This window comes from Schistocerca serialis, chromosome 4 (assembly GCF_023864345.2).
Source record: "Schistocerca serialis cubense isolate TAMUIC-IGC-003099 chromosome 4, iqSchSeri2.2, whole genome shotgun sequence".
Classification (NCBI taxonomy): domain Eukaryota; kingdom Metazoa; phylum Arthropoda; class Insecta; order Orthoptera; family Acrididae; genus Schistocerca; species Schistocerca serialis.
In genome coordinates, this window is record NC_064641.1 from 433,543,295 (window position 1) to 433,560,552 (window position 17,258).

Consider the following 17,258-nt stretch of genomic DNA (forward strand, 5'->3'; position numbering starts at 1 on the left):
GCGCACCGTAGAAAGAATGGGATAAAAATTTCTAAGAAATCTTATAAAAGTTAAGATTGGCGCCTGTATGAGGTATCTCTTGAGTCTTCTGTCAGCATCTGGTGTTTATTAAAAGACATTACGTTTTCCTATTCGTACTGTCCTTTCTCAGCTCAGTAGCGTGTCACGTATCAGATAAATAACACAGGCCGGCAGGCTATCTAATCACGTTACAGCCACTTCAAGCCGATGTCCATATAAGAGGTGCTGTCACTGAGCGACTTCACTGATCGCCCCCTGACAATACCCAGTTTTGCAACGGCTGCTGTCCTCATCCGTGGGGAGCTCATACAGCCATGGAGCCGAGCCGTCTGTCGTGCATATCGTTAATGTTCCTTACTTTAGCAGTACTTGTCAAGGTAAAACACCAGTATCTCTATTTGTCAAGTGGCAACGACTATCAGTTCACAAAGTCAACTATGGGATGTTTTCATTTTATATGGACTTCTAGGAGTGTTTGATTAGATGTTCGTGCAGAAGCTGAATAACAAAAAATAGTGAGAAGACGGGTTTTGTTTTAGGAATATATTGGTATATTCTTCGTACTGTTACAAACATAGAGCATGTCAATGAAACTGAAAACAGTTTTGTTTTAGATGGTGAATGATTCAACCAGGCACAAATATTTTTTGAGTGGTTTATTTTAGTGCCATAAGGGGTTTCAGACTGTCATACCCATCTTCATATGTCTGTTATTTTCAGTTACATACATGTTTCGATCAACAGCATGTCGTCTGCTCCCACACTACACAAGATTATTTGAGTATTCATTGCTACTATATAACTTGGTTCATTAATATAAATACTTTAAAATGATTGCATTTATTTAGATATGATGTGAAACAGTTGTGTTCAGCTACATAAGTTTCAGTAGATGGCGATCTGTTTTGTTGTGGTCTGTGTCACTTATGCACGTGTACATAACTATATTGCTTTATATTTAAATAAATGCAAGCACATCAGCGTATTATTATTAATGAAACAACTTATAAAGTGGCTCTAAATGCTCAGATATTCTTCTGCAGTGTGGGAGCAGATAACATGCTACTGATAAAAACGTATACGTAACAGAAAAATATCCATCTGAAGATGGGCATCGTAGTCGAAACCGGTTGGTCATTGACCAACCTTCATTAATAAGGTTATGTTGTTCATAAGATTCAACATCGATAGTATGATACTTTTGTTTCGCAAGAGATCGGTTCACTTTCATTTTCGAGAATGCTTAACAACGTTTTTCAAATTTTGCTACTTTCGCATATCGTCTCAACGATGTTAAACTGTTTGCAAGGGTTACACGTAACAGTATAAACAAACATTTTGTGAAGTCAAGCCTTAACAGTCATTAGTTGAGATAACTTCAATTTTCTTCTGTGGTTTAAAGGAAGCATTTCAAGAAGGAACGACTAGGCAGGCGTACAGAGAGAGATGGACAAGGTCCTTGATATATCCAATAATAATATCGACCAGACTGCATTCTAGCTGTAATTATCGAGTATGCCAGGTAAAATCTGCCCATTGCTTATCCCCGTCATCATGGTCCTGCGAAGGTAATGTACTGGATGTGTCGACCAACAGTTTTCTTTAATGAACTTGAGCCTAGTGTGATTGATAATCAGCATAAAGCAAAAATCATTTGACGAAGCAAATCTTTAAATTGTTCAAAAATCTATGCAACGTGATCACTGCTACTTCACTGACCACCTCATTCATTCAACAATAGTACCAGTGCAGCTTAGCTGCTGCAGTAGTCTATGATTAATGACGTATATCAACTACTTGTACCTACTGTAGTTTAGCATCCCACTGCCAGTCGCACCACTGAACTGCGACGATACTGTTAAACCAATAACAGCGGCGTTCTTAAAGGAATCATAAACGTCCAGCACCGTGTCTTGTACTACTGGTTTCAAAATAACCTACATATTCCACCCGATAGTATTGACGACAGTATCTCATAATTGACTATCGATGCAAAGCCATTCACGACAAAAAACAACTGTCTTATTGACCCTAACTATAAATTTACATCACTCGAATTCCATTTCTCTTTACATAAAACATGCATGTGACAATAGTTCAGTATTACTCATCGCTTGGTAACTCCACTGATGCAGTACTATCCTTCAGAAATTGTGTTATAGATTCCTCTAAGGCATCCGTTTTTCTCGAATGCTGAAACCACTTTAATGCATTACCCCACACTATACTACCATGAATTGAGTCTTCATAGCAACTAAAGACCATTTTAGTGTAATGGGTTTCATCGGGGGAGGCAATTCATTTCGATAATTCCAAAACTATATCGCATATGAACCACAGAAGTCATTGTGTAATATTCATATTCAATGAAATAATAGAAGAAAGAAAAATATTCAGTTGATGTTGGAGGCGAAAAGATCATGATTTACACATGTAGCTGTAATCCAAACGCATAAAACTGAATTAGTGTAACTGAAATATAAATCATAATTTTAAATCCTCTATAACTTCTAAAATATTCTTTTAAATTTATCATAACCTCAAAAAACAATAATTTCAAATCTCAGGCAGGTTACTTTTAAAAATGCACATGAGATAAGAAGGCAAATTTGTTGTTCTACTGATGAGAATACTGAAATTATTTGTTCGCATTCAACGAAGTAAAGCAAGAACTGCGGAGGTAAAATGCTTCGGAAAGATGCACATGAGATATGAAGGCAAATTTGTTTTTCTACTGATGAGGATACTGAAATTATTTGTTCGCATCCAACGAAGAGAACCAAGAACTGCGGAGGTAAAATGCTTCGGAAAGATAGTAGTTTGGGGAAAGAGATTTTTTATTTTATCGAAGTCTTTTGATGACGCAAAATTTTACAAGGTGGCCAAGTTTTAAAGAGTAATCATCTTCCCTTTATTGTCTCTCGCATGGATTCTATTAAATTCCACCTTTGTTTCAGCCACAGGAAGTGTTGGTGACAGTCGAGCAGGGCAATCTACGAGGTACCACAGCCACGAGCGTCTACAACACCTCCTACACTGCGTTTCTGGGCATCCCGTACGCCACTCCGCCGTTAGGGAGACTGCGGTTCCAGGTAACTGTTCAGGTCACGGGCAGCACAGATGGATGTTTATCGAAACTACATCGGTCTCAATATATCACGGAATCTTAACGTAAATAGCGATAGTCAAATAACAAAGGTAGACAAGTTGTGAAACTTGGCTACGTCGTAGCGAATTAGTGAAAATGAAATTTCAAAAACACAATTTCATACAAGGAATTCGTGTTATACATTAGAAAATATTTCAAACATATCAAATCGGGTTCGTCAGTTTGGCACAGTACAAGTAATATCAGTACGAAGAGCGACTATCCTGCACATTTCTGTACGTTCTGTGATGTACGATACTATTGAAAGGCGGTGTGCAAAGTACTTTTTTCAAACAAGTTGTACATTGTTCCAGTTCGGTGGTGATAAAAATGTAGTTATTAATATGACAGAGATATTCGTTAAGTTAGTTACATTATCGCTAATATTTCATTGTAGACAGAGAAAAAATGACAAAAATCAATTCTTTTAAGCACTAAATATAAAAGTAGCCCAAGACACAAAACACACGAATTTCTAAAATAAAAGAAATTAAATGAAATAAAACACAGCTGTCATAGCCCCATTCACATTTCAAGTTACTCAGCACAGAAGAATGCATCCTACTGAACAATGATCGCCCAGCATACTCGCCTGTACTTAACAAAATTAAGCTACCTATGCAACAAAACATAAACAAAAATGCATGTAGATGAGGTGGTTACGGTATTAACTTCACTGGTAATAAAGAAAGGTGTTACAGCTGCTATAGAAGTTGCAGAAACAGGAACGTAGCTGCTTCCACATGGTCATTTGTTACAGGTATTGGTAAACCTGTTCACATCCACAACATAAGAATTTCCCTATTAAGTAAAGGCAAGTGCACAGAAAAACAACTCATATGAGCAAATATACGTACTCTGATGTTATCGAAATAACATGTTTCAACAGGAAGCCATTCTACGAAGCGTAGACAGCGACAACCTTCAGGACATGGTGTAATAAACACATAAATTACTTCAGTCTCGGTGCCACACACAGCCTGTCATCGATACCCATTTTAACAAATCCTGACCTTGAAATACTTCATAAACTGAATGACGAATGTAGAATAAATCTCTACGAAAATCCTTACTCCTGGAACTTTAACAAGCAGTTTTCTACATAAACCTTCTCTCTTAGTTAATAACTGACATTTGAGGTGGTGCCTATATACGTGAATACAGTGTTGTATATTTTCACAGGTTTACTTATTCCACAGTTTTTAGTATACTTAGTGCTTTCAAGGCTCTAAACCTTTTTTTAATAAGTAATTATGTCATGCACAATATATTTCTGTTTTTATTGTCAGTGGTGAAAAGTTGTGACAGCAGCAGGTTATTTATTTTCTGAGAAAATTCATGGTTAATACGACTGCCCCGATATATTCAGTCTACACATTGAGCAAGCAGTAAACAACACAAAGCAAGTAGGAATACGAAGCGACATTGCATCGTTTTTAATCACTGACCATCAAGTTGTGTGATATTTCCCCATAAAAATATTATATGTAGTCAGAACAATGGTAAACTTCATTCTGCCTCAGAATAATATTGTTGTCACGTGGGGAAAATCACAACGGCTGCAGTGGAAGTCTGTTCAGCTTTCATATAAGATATAATCTTAACAAGTTCCCGTTGTAACTGACTCTGGACAGTTTACTATTGTTCTTACCGTTGTTCTGAAACTAAGGGTTGAGATCGCTGTATGAGAGTGACAAGTTGAGTGATGGTTGATCGTGTTAAAATATAGCACAATGGCATGAAGTATGTCGCGGTGCGCAGCAAGATTAATCGGACTCCGAGTAACAAACAATTTAGACTGCAGGTGCTAAGAAAAAGGAAGCAAATATGTATATAGTACCACGCTGATGGCGCGTAATCGTATAGTACTTAAATAAACGGCAAAAATTGTTTTATCACCATTGCCTACACCCAGGGGCAGGAGCAAACTCATAGCTTCATGCCATTTTTTTTTATTTATTTATTTATTTTTTTTTTTTTTTTTTTTGGTTTGATGCGGCCCGCCACGAATTCCTTTCCCGTGCTAACCCCTTCATCTCAGAGTAGCACTTGCAACCTACGTCCTCAATTATTTGCTTGACGTATTCCAATCTCTGTCTTCCTCTACAGTTTTTGCCCTCTACAGCTCCCTCTAGTACCATGGAAGTCATTCCCTCATGTCTTAGCAGATGTCCTATCATCCTGTCCCTTCTCCTTATCAGTGTTTTCCACATATTCCTTTCCTCTCCGATTCTGCGTAGAACCTCCTCATTCCTTACCTTATCAGTCCACCTAATTTTCAACATTCGTCTATAGCACCACATCTCAAATGCTTCGATTCTCTTCTGTTCCGGTTTTCCCACAGTCCATGTTTCACTACCATACAATGCTGTACTCCAGACGTACATCCTCAGAAATTTCTTCCTCAAATTAAGGCCGGTATTTGATATTAGTAGACTTCTCTTGGCCATAGCCATCTTCTAATCCTTGCCCTCTTCCTAAACACCCATCTTCCGCATCCTACCCCCGTCCCCATCCACCAATCCATCCCGCCGCCTCTCACTCCACTTTCTAAGCTACATCCTCTTTTTCGTAGACCATGCGTTCCCAATTTTTGGAAGTAAGCCAGTCAGTGATTATTACCCGACACAATGACTTAGCTAAACCAGCAGCAGCTCAGTTACCTTACAAAAGCCCCCGCTTCTCCATTTATTGCACGTATGCCAATCGGAGAGCATCTAAGCTAATTAGCTTATACATTTAGAACTGTGCTAACAGTTCAGTAATTTACTATTCATTCTCATTTCTCAGATGTATATTAAGACCTCATAACCTTTTCTTGGATACAGGACAAGCGGAGGGTTTGCTACGGCAAGGATGAGGGGAATAGAACATCGTTCTCGTCCAGTGGAGTCGGCAATTGCATTATGTATTCATGCCACTTGACATGTCCACGCCATCGCCAATTGTTAGTTCGTTTCTCGTAGCAGGGGGAGGGCGTCCTAAAACGGTGAACATTATACTATGAAAAGCTGTAAATGATATTAGTGGCCAAAGATTTCCAAATGGATTCAGTTTGGGACTCTAGCCACGCCGTTCCATTTAAGGAATGTTATTATTCACAGTCCATTGCCTTGAACAATCATGTCGTGCCTACACAGTCATCGTCTCTGAATTGTTTCTCAAATGTACGCAATAAACTGCTGTAAAATGTGTTCGTATGTATCCTCATTTAGCGTTTTCTGAAGCAAAATATGGGGTCCATATCCTAACAACGAAAACCACCCGTACACTGTAACGCTACATCTTCTGTACGTTACTGCAAGTAACACATGATGGCAAGTAGTGTTCTCCAGAAACTCACCGAGCCCAAAATCTTCTATCAGATTTCCACAGGGCATAGCGTAAGTCATCATTCTAAGTCACTCGCCTCTAGTCATCATTCGTCCAGCGGTGTCACTCCTTTCAGTACCTTAAGCACCCCTCAGAGCTGCCTGTACAAATGTGTGGTTTATGAGGAGCGGCACGAGCATTGCACTCCCTTCCTTTCAACTTCCTACGCACAGCATTGTGCTAGTTGGACTGTTGGTTGGACATTGGAAAGCAGAAGTGATCCCTTTCGCCGATGTCAAGAGGTTTTTTGCAACTACCCTCCGCAATGTTCGACAGTCCCTATCCGGCAGTAAATGAGGTCTACCTGGCCTTGATTTATCTGTGTTTAATCCTTCGCGTTTCCGCTTTGGAAGGTCCCTGATGGATTGGTTACTCAGGTGACACACGGTGACTGGTCCACGTCTGAAGCTACTGATCTCTACCGAATAACCAATTCTGCTGTTGCTGCTTCTCTACTGACAACACAACACTCCTCGCTTCCTTTTATATCGGTTGGTCCCCCTCTCTTCACAACTACTGCACAATTTCGCATTACAAAGGGTGTCAGCATACTTTTAACCAGATAGTGTATTTGAGTTATTTGACAAATGAAATAAATCTAACAGAGCTTCCGCATTGTCTTTTATTCTATTAGGACTTAACAAAAATGCATTCTCTTCTGTGAAAATGACCTGACAAGCTTAAACAACGAAAGGAAATAGAGATCTATCGTCTCTTCAATATTTTTATGCCAGTCGTTGCAGTTCCGCTTCCCTGAAACATTTCATTACGTAAAGCTTAAGTTTGTAAGTAGGCTGTTGAGGGTTTTATGTTGGTAACGCCATGTGGTGCTGTGTATGAAAATTGCTGACTGCGCTGTGTGCAGTCTGTGGCTGGTAGGACTCGTTGTTGGAATACTCCTTTGTGTAGTGTTGGGCAGTTGGAAGTGAACAGCACGTAGCGTTGTGCAGTTGGAGGTAAGCCGCCAGCAGTGGTGGATGTAGAGACAGAGATGACAGAGTTTTGAGAGGATAATATAAACGGACGATTTGGACGTGTGTGCGCCAGAGAAAGGAAATTTTTAAAAATGGATGTTATGAATTGATGGATATATATATGATGACTTTTAAACATTCTTAAGGTAAATGCATTTTTTGTTCTCTATCAAAATCTTTCATTTGCTTACTATGTCTATCAGTAGTTAGTGCCTTCAGTAGTTAGAATCTTTTATTTAGCTGGCAGTATTGGCGCTCGTTGTATTGCAGTTATTCGAGTAACAAAGATTTTTGTGAGGTACGTGATTCATGAAAGGTATAGGTTATTGTTAGTTAGGGCCATTTTTTTGTAGGGATTATTGAATGTCAGATTGCGTTGAGCTAAAAATTTTGTGTGTCAGTTTAGTGATAATCAGAATAAGTAAAGAGAGAACTGTCTGAGTATGTTGTGTATTACTCAGCTGTTTCTGTATCAAATAACGTAAGAGTTTTCCTGCACTGTCACTCAGTAATTTTTTAAAGGGGACGTTTCAAGCTCCACTAACGAATTAAAAATTACTGCTTTGCAGGCTCCACAGCCGGCTGAAAACTGGGAAGGAGTGCGTAATGCCACCCAGTATGGCAGTGACTGTATCCAACCTGACGGCACCGGCTCCGAGGACTGCCTCTACCTGAACGTGTACGTACCTGGTGTTCCGGAGGAGGGCGCGCAGCTGCCTGTCATGTTCTGGGTGTACGGCGGTGGGTTCAGAGGTGGCAGTGGTTCTGACGAGGAATACGGCCCAGACTTCCTCGTCTCCTACGGTGTCATACTCGTCACTATTAATTATCGCCTAGGACAACTTGGTAAGTATTGTTTCCTGATATTCTGCATTAGTTGCTGCCAATGATCCCAGCTTTGAGTGCAGCCACTGCTTACACATCGTATAAAGTCATCAACAATTGAGGCCGAGGGTAACTGCTTATAAGAGTTACCTTTACTCTCTGAACGGCCTTATCAAAGAGGGAAAAGCAATGGATGGAATTTTAGGGCCTCAGCTGCTCTTGGGAGGGGGGGGGGGGGGGTAAGGGGGTTGGAGGTGAACTGCCACTAATGATTGAAAAATCGACAATAAGAGAGTGGTGAAGCCGATTGAAACCACTGCATTATGGACTTAATTTAACGAAATAATTAGGCAAAATAATTCACGTGAGGAAGGCCGGACGTCATTGGCCAACGGGAACCCAATGCCATCTTCAGGTGGGCTGAGGATGTGAACGCCTTTTCAGCCAGTCACCCGTTGTCTACTTTGTCATGACTTACACCAGGACAATTTGAAGAATCATAACATGTAATTTGTATCTGTAGGATTTATGGTCACTAACTTACAAATCGCCATGACAAACTCTCCATTGTCAAAAATTTCCGGGTTAGTCCTCTATTTGGATCTCTCAGACGAGACTGCAGAGAGTGAGATGATCTTGGCACAAAGACTGACAAGCCAACAAAACTTCGACTAGTCGGAGTGTGGAACGCCAGAAGTCTGAATGTGGCAGGGAAGCTTTCAAATCTGAAACTGATATGAAATAGTTGAATCTAGTTGTGGAAGGTGTCTGTGAATTGAACTGTAAAGAAGGTAAGGGTTTTCGCTGAGATGAAAGTGGAATACAAGCGCAAGCTGAAAATGGTGAAATGGTAACAGCATATGTTAAGAATAGGAAGGTCAGCAAAGAGTGAGTCACTGTGCTGAGCTAAGTAATATTATTTAAAAAGATATTCTCATCGCCTTTCTTAGCTTGTTCATTTATAAAATCCACAATTTCATTTACAACTGGTAGCCATATTCATGTAGGAAAAAGGGAGAAATTAATGTTCCAATAAAGTTTCGCTATGAAATTTTCGATCTATTCCACCTATAATTGTCCTAACATGGAAGTGAAGTTGCGGAATTTATAAATAAATAAGTTACGTAAAAATGACGATAGTATCCTTTAAATGTTTTACGTAACAATAAACTAATTCGAAGAAAGACTAATTCTCTTCATTGATAGGGCTGTTCCCACAAGAGTAACAACCAAACAGGAACGACAATTATATGTCATGCATACACGCCGGCGTCACAAGCAGACATGAAATTCTTTCGTAGTCACGAATATGGACAACCATGAGGTGTGTAATTGAACAACGATAATGAAAATTTGTACCAAACCAGGACTCGAACCCCCCTCACTTATCGCGAGCAGTCGCCCAACCATTAGAGTACCCAAGCGCGTCTCACGACCAGACTTAAACTTCCACATATCGTCAACCATGCGTTTACAACCCATAAACCGAGCGAGGTGTCTCAGCGGTTAGCACACTGGACTCGTATTCGGGAGGATGACGGTTCAAACACCCGTCCGGCCATCTTCATGAAGGTTTTTCGTGATTTCCCTAAATCACTTCAGACAAATGCTGGGATGATTCCAGTGAAAGGGTGCGGTGAATTGCTTCCCCGTCCTTTCCTAATTCGATGGGAGCGATGGCCTCGCTGTTTGCTCTCCACCCCCCCCCCCCCCCAAACCCAAATCAACCAATTAACCAACCCGTACACGTACATCCATTACGAATATTCCTCGTACATCTATTACATATGATCCTGTACATGGAAGAAATTTTAATTGAAAGTCGCTTGCCTAGTGTCAAGCAGAAGATGGAGAACGTAGAGCATGTTAGGGAAGTGAATGGGAAACTCTGTGTGTAAAGGGAGATGAAACCTGATATATACAATACAGAAATAGATTTAAATGGTCGTAGCGCGCAATAAGTTAAGCATTGATGAAACAAGTTGCATAAGATTTCCATAGTGCTTGGTCTAGGGTCGCTAGTCTATCATCCAGTACATGAAGACATCACGTCTAGGTTCACTTTAATGTCATTTGAGGTAAACTCTACCGTTTTGCGACCTTATAGTCAAGGGAAGGCAGGATTCGGTTACGATTGTGGACAGGGCCGTAATCATTTACTACTGGTTGCCTTCTACAGCTACACACATTTATTTTTAAAACAGTAATTCCAGATTCGTCAATAAACAAAAAATACCACACCTTAGTAATGAAGAAATAAACAACTGTGTAAATAATAGTGTTGTCAGTGGGATGCAATTTAGCAAATCACCATAAAATACAGATACAGACAATGTTTTAAAAAAAAAAAAAAACAAGCCACTGTGATCACGGCTGAAGGCCTTACACGCCGAGAATTACCATAAATTAAGAATGTTTAAGAAATCGCAGCAATTACAACTTACAGGTATTAAAATATAAAAAAGTAAGTGGCCACAAACACAGCAGAAGGTACCAGACGTCAGGAATGGTTGTAAATACGGTTTTAAGACTTACTGCTAAAATACAAATATCAAATTATTTTTTTCAATGCAAATGACCACAATCACGGCTGAAGGCCTTACACACCAGAAACGGCAATTAAATAAAAAAATTTGACACCTGCTGTAAAACAGCAAATACAAGCAGAGGTTATTTAAAAGAAACAAGCAACTGACCACAAAACGGTGAAATAAGATGGTGGTTACCTTGTAACATAACCCTTACACTACTAGATTGATTCCAGAAGGCGGCCGGAACTATTAACTAGACGTACATAACCTTTAATGTAGGCATTACAAGGTATGGTAATAAATAATATAATATTAAAACACAGGGACCAGTCACAGACGATGCTCCAGGAATCAACCATTGAGAAGGTCCGGCAACAAACACTTTTCCGAGCGATGAGACAGGCAGCCAAGAGTGGCATTCACTTCACAAGATGGTAACTCAGATTAGTGGCAGTCTAACGAATGACTAATGACAATCTTGGTGAAGCTACCTGACGTCCAATACATCAAATGCAGGAATGGAACAACACGCCAAAGCCGGAACCGGCGGACTGCACTACTCCCCAGAATACTGTGCTTAGAGCGCCCGGAACGGGAAAGGGATCATTACCACCAGACTATAAGAATCACAAACGGGCTACAATCAAGAAAGCTATGAAAACTACGCGCCTTACCGGACAGCGGTGGCAAGGCGAGGAAACGTACACCGCCGTTACATACATTAACACCCAGGGCAGGTAACAGTGGCGTTAGCGGCCACCAGGCAGAAAAAAACATCGCTGGTTGAACTTAACAAAGCCTAACAAGCTGAACACAGTAAATAGTAATAAAATCGAGGAAGGTTAATCAGATCCGCCTTCCCCAAGCACTCCAGTCGCTGCTCTTCGCGTCGGCGACACTACGAGCAGCAACACGAACCCAAGTCACTGGAGAAGCGCGGGATATCACAATGGTGGAGGTTTCTCTACTTGAACTGAAATGCACTCATCTTAAAGCCTGCAGGATCTGGTTTACGACTACGTCGCGCGCCCTCGTGACCACATCCCTTCCATCCCGCAGTCCATACGCGCCGCCATCGGTGCCGGCGTGTTCTCGCACTGCGCGGACCTGGCTCCTCCTGAGTCCCCAACCGAACTGCCACACTCGTAAAAAAAACGACGTCGCCCCAAAGATAGGGCATCAGTTATTACATATCGATTACCGACACTGCTGCCACTAACGGACAGGCAACGCTTGCGAAACGAGTGGTGCCAGTCAAGACGAGAAGAAGACAAACAACGGCAATCATGCCAAGTAAAGGACATATGGATATGATGATTGTAAAGGTAGTAGGGTGGAAAAGCATTTCATAACGTATGCTTGTGACAGCCAATAGAACTAATGAAAACAGTCTCACTGTTAGATCATCTTCAAGTATCTTAGGTGATCTGGCGATAATACAGTAAATTCCGTCAACAGCAAGTGTAGGTTTCCTGACAAACAGCGCAGTATCTGTACAGATTGTGGATGACGAGTCCGCACCGAGTAACGTACATTTGGTCTCAACCACGTCCTTAATTCGTAATTTTTATGTAATACTTACATGTTTCATACGTGCCTAACGCTCCCAGAAACTCATAAACGGTATTTTCTTCCCTTAGCAAGCCACCATATCACCACACTCAATACTCGGTAGTTATTTTCTTTTCTTTTGAAAACAGCTGGAAACTTGGCAGTGTAAATGAACTAGGAAGTACAACATACAGACACCAAAAAGACAGAAGCTCAGACCATCCTTATGCATTATACTGCTGTCATTGAGACTTTTCATTGTTTTTCTCCAACAGCCTTAACTGCGTAAATAAAGTGGTGCTTCGCTTCAAGAAATGTCATAAGAATGAGGAATTACGAGGAACGTTTAATAATTAATGCAACATAATATTTTTATTGGCCAGTTACGGTTGAGTAATACGGAATTGCTTGTGGAGTGTCGTGGAATATTCTCACTTCAGCCCCTATAATTTCATGAAATTCCGATAGGTGGCGGCGCTATACGTAGCCTTCACAATGGTTTCTGCAGCGGAGATGCGTTCCAAGCAGAAAGTAGTCACTGGCTTTCGTTTGGTGGAAAACCAGAACGTCGTAAATATTCATATGCTGTTGCAGAACGTCTACGGGGACCTTACAGTGAACAAAAACCTAGTGAACCGTTGGGAGATGCACCTGGTATCATCCCAACAAAGTCGCGCAAACCTGTCCGATCACCCGCGTGCTGCTTGGCCCCATACAGCTGTGAGTGGTGCAATGTTGGAAAGTGCGGACATACTCATTCAAGGTGATCCACGGATCTTAGTCAAACACCTCGCTCCGCAACTGGACTTCTTTATCGATAGACACACTCGTCCACCAGTTGGGGTACCCAAAGGTGTTTTCCCACTTGGTTGTTCCACCTTCCGACTTTCATCTGTCTGGCCTAATTAGTCCGTGGGAAGTAGCACGTGGATGATTACTCATGAGGCGAAACATTGCCCCAGATTTCGACAAGTAGAGTGGTACTATGCAGTATACCGGCCATCCAGTGAGGTGGCGTCAGGCTGTCGCATTGAACGAAGATTTTATTTGAAAATAGTGTTTTGTAGCCGAAAATATGTGGAGTGGTATAATGTATTTGAATTCTAAATAAAACTGGCCTGCTTCCAGAAAAAAGTGTTGCATTATAACTGGGATTAAACGTCATTTTTCGGCACTCCGTGTTACATAGGAATATCTTGATCAAATATTTTACCTTAATATTCACACCAAGTTTCAAAAACATCATATTGATGCCTGTGCTATAGAAATATACTTTTACATATAAAACACATCCGCTACATGGATCTCTACATTTTATTTGTTAAGGTGATTTGGTAACGAACCGCCTTCTAGTGCTTGTTAAGATTTTTTTTAGGGATCTCACAACACTGCCAGCCGATCAGAACTTGTTTTCCATGTTTACGTATATGTTTCTCTATTCTTGTCATTCGACTACCGTGTTGGATACACCAGGCTTTTCATTTTATATTATGAAATATTGTATTCTAATTATTTTTCGGAATGTTGCATTCTGCGACGATATTTCTTGCTTGATCTTGCTTTGTGTATGGTGCATGAATAGTTCAAGTACTTTTGGACAACATCACAGATCTTAGACTGCGACAATCCTGTCATCGATGGGAAAGTAGACATCCCTGCCTAAATTCCATCAGTCTCTCTCACGATTATTCAGATTATTCATAGATGTTGGTATTGTATAACTGAAACCACTGCAAATGGTCATAGACACCAAATGCAAGAGGCAAGTGTATTATTTACAAGTGAAGACAATAGATTTTTATACAGTCCTGTTTTAACCTTTTGTTGTTTGAAATATCGATCAAAATGCTCAAACTCGTGAAGACATTATGTAATAACAACTGCTGAAACCTGTATGCAGCAGTAAGAGCGACCTCTGGCACTCAGCAGAGTTTTCCCCAGCTATGAGGCCGAACTTTTCGTACATCTGGCTTACGCCTCTCCCTCTCTCTCTTTCTCTCTGTGACACCCGATCACACGATCGCTCACATCCTGAACGCACGTACCTGAAAAACCCCTTCCTCTCTTCTCGGAACTGCCATCCACTGCAAACGACAACTACATTTCAACATTTCAAGTAATTACTGGAAACAGATCTTAGAGGCTGAATTGTTATTGAATAATCAACAAAAGAACTGCAATAAGGACATTTCCATGCGTCAGTAACTATCAGTCAGCAATGTGGGTTTCTGCTGTGAATTACGTTCTCATGTCATGAATCTCATGGCTGATTCCAGGTTTCCTGAGCACGGGAGACGCTGTCGCCCCTGGCAACGCGGGCCTCAAGGACCAGAGACTGGCGCTGACCTGGGTACAGAGAAACATCGCCAGCTTTGGCGGCGACCCACAGCAGATCACGATATTCGGACACAGTGCCGGTGGGATGTCTATCTCTCTGCACTTCGTCTCACCGATGTCCGCAGGTCAGGAGATTAAATGTGTGTTCAAATGTGTGTGAATTCATAAGGGACTAAACTGCTTAGGTCATTGGTCCATAGACTTACACACTGCTTAAACTGACTTATGCTAAGGACAACACACACACCCATGCCCGAGGGAGGACTCGAACCTCCGGCGGGAATGCAAGATTATCGACAGTCCAAGAGTGATTGGATAGGAGTAGCATAGAACCCGTAGCTTCGTCTCATGATTCTGAACAATATTCCAGGAAATCGGAAACATTCAGCAGTCGAACGTCTATGGCCGAATTCATGTGACAATGCAATGGAAAGCCATACCCGTTGCCTTAAATGCCCGAAGACGTCCCACCAGCACAACACGTCCTACGACCAGAGACCAAGCAGCCAACTACGGATCACACATTGCAAACTTACCACTGTCAAAGGCTTGAAAGTGCTGTCACCTTGATTCTTATGTAATAGTTCACATGGGGTGGTGCAGAATGTAGCACTGATACACGCCACAAGTGCTTTCCCACTCTCGTCGAATCTTGCAAATTAGTTTGTCCCTTATAGCAAAGCAGAGAGTGATCCTAGGTCCTTTTATGTGTCAGTAGTGTATCTATGGAGGAGATTACTGGCTCCCTTTGCCCTCATATGCGGTACAGAAATGCCACTGACTTTAAGTGTAAGTGTTAATGCGAGTTTCCTACAGGTAGGACAATGACGTCACAATCCAAGATTGTGTAGCAATGACTTCACCATCATCAAATAACAAAGCTAGATCTTACCTTCCCCTCCCCCTCCCTCCGCCTCCCACTTCCCACCTCGTCTTTATCTATTCTCCCATAGTATTAAAACTAAACAACCAATCACCCTACGGCATTTCACTGTAAATCAAAATTAAATCAAAATGTAGCCCTAGCGTAGCCATCCAAAGCAGCTGCCAGTCTATTTTTTTTTTTTTTTTTTTTTTTTTTGCTCCAACTTCAAAATTAATTTTCTAAGAACTTACATCTTACATAAACGTTGCATATTTAAAATACATTAGCTACACACACACACACACACACACACACACATACATACACATACACAATAATCCAGATATGTACATGTTACGCAGCACTAGTGGATGTGCAAAGTTTGATTTACTTCACAATGTTCTTTACAAGTTTAAAATGTTTCAAAAAATACGTCAGATACATAACAAAGGCATTGCTTGCATTAAGCGCCACAGTGTTATTTTCCACACACACACACACACACACACACACACACACACACACACCTGTCAAACTTAGCATATAACATGATTGTAGCTCTGAAATTATGTGCCCAATGCTGTTTTCATGCCTAAATAAAACAATTTAAGTAATTCAGCTTTTTAGGCTCGCACATGATGTAAGATACAGTGCACCCTCAAATTCTATATTTCTACATCTGAGTGGTTCTATGATGCTTTTCAAGTCTGACAATAGTATCTGCACGTCCAAAACATGCAAAGGGTGTCATTTAAATGTGAGTAGGTAATTGGTGGTTCATAGAAGGAAATCATATCACGCAGCGTTTTTACAAGATTTTGAGTAATGCTACACCTTAGCGAACACCATCTTAGCGAGTAATACAGTAGAAAATATAAGCGATGCTCTTAACACAATAAGACTGTCTTTTATTTGCAGTTAAAGTAAATGTAACAGAGGTTATGTACAAATCGAACATTTGAAGTATTCTGCGACATTTACCAATCAGCAGAACAGTGCAGAACTCTCTGAGTCGTTTACACACTGCATTTTCTACCAAATAACACCAAAATCTAAACAAAATATTCAATGTAAGAAAAAGATAAAAATAAAAGCACATTCAAAGTAGCCAAAAGCGAAACGAAATGACTAAACAATAATTTAGGAAGGAAGATAGAGTTGTTTTGATGTGCTTTTAACTATGATACAGCACTTAAACTGCATCGATTCGTAATACGCTAGGAGACCTCTTTTAATAAGTACATTAATCACAACTCGACAAAAGACAGTGATGGAACAAGACAGAGGTTAAACATAGCCGAAGATGAGGGTGCAACAAGGCACCGATCAGATATGCTTGCAACCAAAATATGTAAAATTTTGAGTTCAAACCACATGTAGCACTGTTGTCATAAATTAATTACTCCATAAGGTTTTCGAGAAATACACATGGCTTCTGTATTGTTTTAGTGACAAAAATTATAGATAAGCAGAACGTGTTGATGACTAAAGTTTGATTGTAGTACCAGATGTCGCAATCGCAAAGGCCTTCCAAATTGAATATTTCCACATTTAAATTGTTTGTAGTACATGTGGCTTATTTATTGCCAGTACTGAAATATACTCACGTGAAAAAGGCATGGAATGCCTCCTAA

At 40.6% G+C, this 17,258-nt stretch overlaps 1 protein-coding gene across 1 annotated transcript in view; it reads left to right on the forward strand.

Annotated features, from left to right (window-relative positions):
• The first annotated feature begins 335 nt into the window (after window positions 1–335).
• LOC126474521 (cholinesterase-like) overlaps window positions 336–17,258 on the forward strand; it is a 78,037-nt gene continuing 61,114 nt past the window's right edge. The window contains exons 1-4 of the mRNA XM_050101993.1: window positions 336–398; window positions 2,979–3,113; window positions 8,085–8,361; window positions 14,699–14,884. Of these exons, the coding sequence (XP_049957950.1) occupies window positions 336–398; window positions 2,979–3,113; window positions 8,085–8,361; window positions 14,699–14,884 (661 nt within the window). The remainder of the gene's footprint in view (window positions 399–2,978; window positions 3,114–8,084; window positions 8,362–14,698; window positions 14,885–17,258) is intronic.